Source organism: Sinocyclocheilus rhinocerous, unplaced genomic scaffold, assembly GCF_001515625.1.
Source record: "Sinocyclocheilus rhinocerous isolate Xijiao unplaced genomic scaffold, SAMN03320098_v1.1 scaffold1892, whole genome shotgun sequence".
NCBI classification, from domain to species: domain Eukaryota; kingdom Metazoa; phylum Chordata; class Actinopteri; order Cypriniformes; family Cyprinidae; genus Sinocyclocheilus; species Sinocyclocheilus rhinocerous.
Genome location: NW_015652347.1, coordinates 32,291 through 38,249, shown reverse-complemented (window position 1 = coordinate 38,249; position 5,959 = coordinate 32,291). Strand labels below are relative to the sequence as shown.

Here is a 5,959-nt window from a genome sequence, read left to right as displayed (position 1 = left end):
AGAGAGTGTGTGTGTGTGTGTGAGAGAGAGAGTGTGTGTGTGTGTGTGTGAGATTGTGCACAAAAGTCAGACTCAGCTCTTTATGTTTATATATCGTTTTATTTATTCCCGTGTGCTGGACTCTTACTGCTGTTTTCCTTTACTAATAAAAAATACATTTTAGTTTTGTACATAAAGTCACACAAAAGCACAATTTGTATGTGTCTCCTAAACAAAACAAATCATAACTTAATTTAAATAATGTTAATAATGGTCAGTCTATATAAATATGTAATGGTATATGGATATGTAATATATGAATTTTATGCAATTCAAACGATAGAAAATAATAATTGGCAAAATACATTCTACACAAATTGCTTTGTAGGTTTAGTTTGACAACTGCATTTAAATTAACATTTTATTTCAATCCATAAAGCAACTGAAAAAAACGAGTGCCTTTTAAACTCCCCAAATTACTTGCAATACATAATGTAGAATAATTTAATGATTATAGTTATAGTTTGCTTTTACGTTGACATTCCCTATATAATTCCATTTATTATATCATATATAGTATACTATATAATTCCATATATATATACATATACATATATATATATATTAATCTGTGCTACTTGGAATTATTTTGGGTGTTTCTGATAATGACTGTTTAAGTTAGGTTACAAGGCTTACAATTGTTTTATTGTTAAAATCCTAATGAAAAGCCATTAAATAGTCTAATACATTTAAAGTACAGATACATGCTGGAAAAAGGCTTCTTATACTTTGTAAATCGTTGTCATTATTAAAGCTTATCCCATAGAGTGTGACAACATGCCCCGCTAAGGCAGTCAGTGTGTTCAGTGTTGTTAAGTGACAGAAGCTGCCTTTAAGAGTGTCTGTCATAATCACACGGGGAAATATAACATATTAGTGCGGCTAGTCCTGATCTCACTGTATTTTATACCAGAACATGAGTGTGATTCAGGGAGCATCAGTCTGATTATTACCCATGATACAGCGGCGCTGTAAAGAAGTCCAGAGGAAGCCGAAGCCTTTGATGGGTTTCTCTCTGCATCAGAACACACAGCAGCTCAGTCACACTCATGTGTGTACAAACACATACAGAAATCAGACCGAGTGTGTTATTTTCCACAGATGTGTTCACAGTGAAGACACACAAGTATGTTCACTCACACACCGGGAAAAAAAGAGTTTCCAAAGCGGTTCATTTAAATGATTATTGGAGCATGTTTTGCAAAACACAATTTTAGTTGTTCTACTTCTACTGAAATGTCACATTAAATTCATTGTGTTACTTGAACATTTCAACAAAACACTTATTTGACTAAACATATTTTTTCAAAACAGAAATTCTTTTATCTTGTCCACACACACACACATAATTTTGTGTCTGATTTTTAATTTACAACCTATTTTGGGTTCATTTTAAGCCAGCCATAGTAATTTTAATCAATAGTGGAGTTAAATAAGACCACCCAGGTTTGGGTTAGACATTTTACCCAATCGCTGGGTTTGTCCAGATTTCACCCAGCATTTGTTTTTATTTTTTGAGTGTGAAAAAGCTGCTTAACAGATGTTTAACAAGCCAAAATAAAAAACAATTCTACAAATGATTGTGTTAAATTACACTTAGTAATTTTATTAGCTTTTGTTTTTTGTCTATTTTTTATTCATTTTATTTAGTTTTAGTATTTTTATTTGATCTAAACAAGTGAGAAATAACATCTTAGCAACTAAGTGAAATAAAATAAGTGAGTTTCTATACATTTTATTTACTTAACATTCATTTTACCTGAAGTAATGAATGGTTTTAGTTAATGATAATAAATCTGCTCGGTCAGTGTATTCCAGCGTGCAGCACTACAGTACATACTTGAGTTATTAAACACCCTCAGTACTCCAGAAATGATTGTTTTCTTCAAATGTCTGTGTCATTAAACCACATGTGATGATTCAGTGTCAGAAACCGTCTCAAGCTGGCTCTCGGGATCACAGCGAAATCATACAGTGATTATTAGAGCCAACCACTCACCGTCTGACGGGTTTCTGACCACCGGACCCGTGAGGAAAGCACATCGAAAGAGCAAATTACTGAAACCTCAAAGTTTATTTCACTCATACAAAATCAAGAGAACGTTAAAAGCCAACAGACGAGAGAAGTCACGTGACTCTCTCCAGCTTCACAGCAAACATTAAAAGAGTCTAAAAGATATAAAACAAAGGGGAAGTCATCCATACAAATGTGCATCGTCCGGGGAAATGAACAGAGAGTGTCTGAAACAATTAAAGCGCTCTCAAACCAAATCCACGCATTCACATCCGATGAACGACCTGCAACAGAATGAGTTCAAAACTGCATGAAAGTGCCGCTAGACAGTTTAATCGCTGCAAGACAGAAGCTTTAATCGTAAAACTAGCTTAAAAAGGACAAAAACATGAGTCACAAAAGCAAAAGAGCAGAACTGTCCGCTCTGCGTTTCCCTTACAAAACAACTGAAGGAGCATCTGCTGCTAAAACCAACCAAAACATCTGCTGGACCTCCTCATATATGCTCTTAAAACATGACCGAAGACGGAGAAGAACCAAAGGAAAGTGCAAGAATACACGGGATGGATCCACACGCTCTCGCTTCCGGGGCCGTTCATCCAAAGAAAAAGAGGAAAAGAAAGGCCGACTCAATAAAATAAGATTAAAAAACCTAGAAGGTGTGTGTGGTGGAGGATCTGTGGGAGAAGAGCAGGAGAGCGGCGCAGCTAGGAGTCGTAGTCCTCCTCGTCCTCGTCCTCGTGTTCGGTCCGGCGCGGCAGAGAACCGGCTGGGAGCAGAGCCATCAGAGACGCCTGCGGAGAGCCCGCTCTGAAACACACACATATATACACATGCAAATAGTAAATAATACACTATGCCGTGACTTTCTGAGTGCAGGAATCTGACCCGTTTCATTAATGTATGACTCACATTAACGTATTAGTTGGTGTTAAAAATGTCTAATCCAAATGCATGGAAATCTGATATGCAATTCAAACACACAAGTCTTAAATATATGCTTTTGATTGCACTGATACAGAACTCTGACTGGATGAATCTTATTCAAAGCACATAATGTTCAGTTAAACAGTGAGAAACCGCTCGGGAGGTTTGGGCTGTACCTGTGGAAGAAAGCTGCAGGCGGTGCTGTGTTTGTGCTGGTGCGAGACACGTCCTCGTCCTCCTCTCCGTCCGTCTCACTGTCCTCTGAATCATCCTGAACACAAAACACGTGTGTGAACGCAAACATATTAAGACATGACTTTCATTCAAAGCTTTTTGCAGCAAATGCACTGAGCAGGTTTTGCACGCTTGATGTTCACTTGCTTTGGAATATAAATCACAGCATGTTTCACATGACAAAAATTAGACTTACAGCGGTGGCCAAAATCATCAGAACACTAGTATTTTCAGCAGCTAAAAAATGGTTTTAAGTCAGTTAATTCTATCTTTTACTGTAGTGTCAGTAGGAAATATCAGTTTTTGCCATTAATTGTAATAATGCAGTGATATATATGTTTGTGCTGCACACAGAGATCTGATCTGATCATCATCAGTCTGTCTGGAGTCACATGAAGAAACAGAACAAACTGAGACAGACTCAATCCAGAAGAACTGATGCTTCAAGAAACCTCCTGCAAAGCTCTGAGAAACTCTGCTCAAGTGCACCGAGGACAAAAGCTGCTTTAAACACAAAGGATGCTCACACGTCACCAAATGATTTCATTTAGTTAATAGAAGTTAATTGATAAAGAAAATCTATTTATGACATTGTTTTGACAGCTTCCTCATTTTACAGCATTTTTACACAAGTGCCTCAAACTTTTAACAGCACTGTAGCTTTGCAGGTTCCTTGAAGCATCTTGGAGACGTTGCATTTTTAATCCAGTTTTGTGTGGAGGTAAAGATTGCATTGCATTGTGGGATAGAGTCTCACACAACGAACAGGACTCGTTTACCTCTTGCTCCGATTCGGTGCCTGAGAGTTTCTTGTCTTTGCCTTTGGCTCCAGCACCGCCGTTCTTACGTCCTGAGCCGGGCTTACGACCTCTGAAACACACACACACACACACTTCAGCTGTGAAACCACACACACTCACTCTCTTCACACACACACTCACACTCACTCATGCACACACACTCATACTCACTCACTCATACTCAATCATACTCATACTCACGCTCAATCATACTCACACTCACTCACTCACTCATACTCACGCACACTCACTCATACTCACGCTCACTCATACTCACACACACTCAGTCATACTCACGCTCACTCATACTCACGCACACTCGCGCTCACTCAAACTCGCGCTCACTCACTCATACTCACGCACACTCGCACGCACACACACTCACTCACACTCACACTCACTCACACATACTCGCGCTCACTCATACTCGCGCACACTCATACTCGCGCACACTCAATACTCGCGCTCACTCATACTCACACACATACTCACACACGCACGCTCACTCATACTCACACTCACTCATACTCACGCTCACTCATACTCACTCATACTCACACACGCACGCTCACTCATACTCACACTCACGCTCACTCACTCATACTCACGCACACTCGCACGCACACACACTCACTCACACTCACACTCACTCACACATACTCGCGCTCACTCATACTCGCGCACACTCATACTCGCGCACACTCAATACTCGCGCTCACTCATACTCACACACATACTCACACACGCACGCTCACTCATACTCACACTCACTCATACTCACGCTCACTCACTCATACTCACGCATACTCATGCTCACTCACTCATACTCATGCTCACTCACTCATACTCACGCACACTCGAACGCACACACACTCACTCATACTCGCGCTCACTCACACACTCATACTCACACACGCACGCTCACTCATACTCACGCACTCATACTCACGCACACTCGCACGCACACACTCACTCATACTCACGCTCACTCATACTCACGCATGCTCAATCATACTCACGCTCAATCATACTCACACTCACTCACTCATACTCACGCACTCACTCATACTCACGCACACTCACTCATACTCGCGCTCACTCACACACTCATACTCACACACGCACGCTCACTCATACTCACACTCACGCTCACTCACTCATACTCACGCACACTCGCACGCACACACACTCACTCATACTCGCACTCACACTCATACTCACACACGCACGCACACTCATACTCACACACGCACGCTCACTCATACTCACACTCACGCACTCATACTCACACTCACTCATACTCACTCACGCACTCACACTCATACTCACGCTCACTCATACTCACACTCACTCATACTCACTCACACTCACGCTCACTCACTCATACTCACTCGCACTCACGCACTCGCACACATGCTCACTCATACTCTCATACTCACTCACTCAAACTCACACTCTCTCACGCGCGCTCACTCACGCACGCTCACTCATACTCACTCAAACTCGCTCACTCATGCACACGCGCGCTCACGCACTCTCATACTCACACTCACTCAAACTCGCTCACGCACGCTCACTCATGCACACGCGCGCTCACGCACACTTACTCATACTCACGATCACTCACTCAGCAACACTCTCACTCACACTCGCTCACGCACGCTCACTCACACTCGCTCACTCACGCTCACTCACGCATGCTCACGCACGCTCGCTCACGCAGGCACGCTCACTCATGCACTCGCTCACGCACACTCGCTAACGCACACTCGCTCACGCTCACGCACACTCGCTCACGCACACTCACTCACACTCATACTCACGCTCACGCACGCTCACTCATACTCTCACGCACACTCGCTCACTCACCCTCACGCTCACTCGCTCACTCACCCTCACGCTCACTCGCTCACGCACACTCGCTCACGCACACTCACGCACACTC

At 42.3% G+C, this 5,959-nt stretch overlaps 1 protein-coding gene across 1 annotated transcript in view; it reads right to left on the bottom strand.

Moving 5' to 3' along the window:
* Window positions 1-2,094: 2,094 nt before the first annotated feature.
* The window catches only part of drap1 (DR1-associated protein 1 (negative cofactor 2 alpha)), a 9,504-nt gene continuing 5,639 nt past the window's right edge, over window positions 2,095-5,959 (bottom strand). Inside the window, exons 5-7 of the mRNA XM_016520882.1 lie at window positions 3,994-4,084; window positions 3,157-3,251; window positions 2,095-2,863 (exon numbers count right to left, since the gene is read on the bottom strand). Of these exons, the coding sequence (XP_016376368.1) occupies window positions 2,761-2,863; window positions 3,157-3,251; window positions 3,994-4,084 (289 nt within the window). The 3' untranslated portion in view covers window positions 2,095-2,760. The remainder of the gene's footprint in view (window positions 2,864-3,156; window positions 3,252-3,993; window positions 4,085-5,959) is intronic.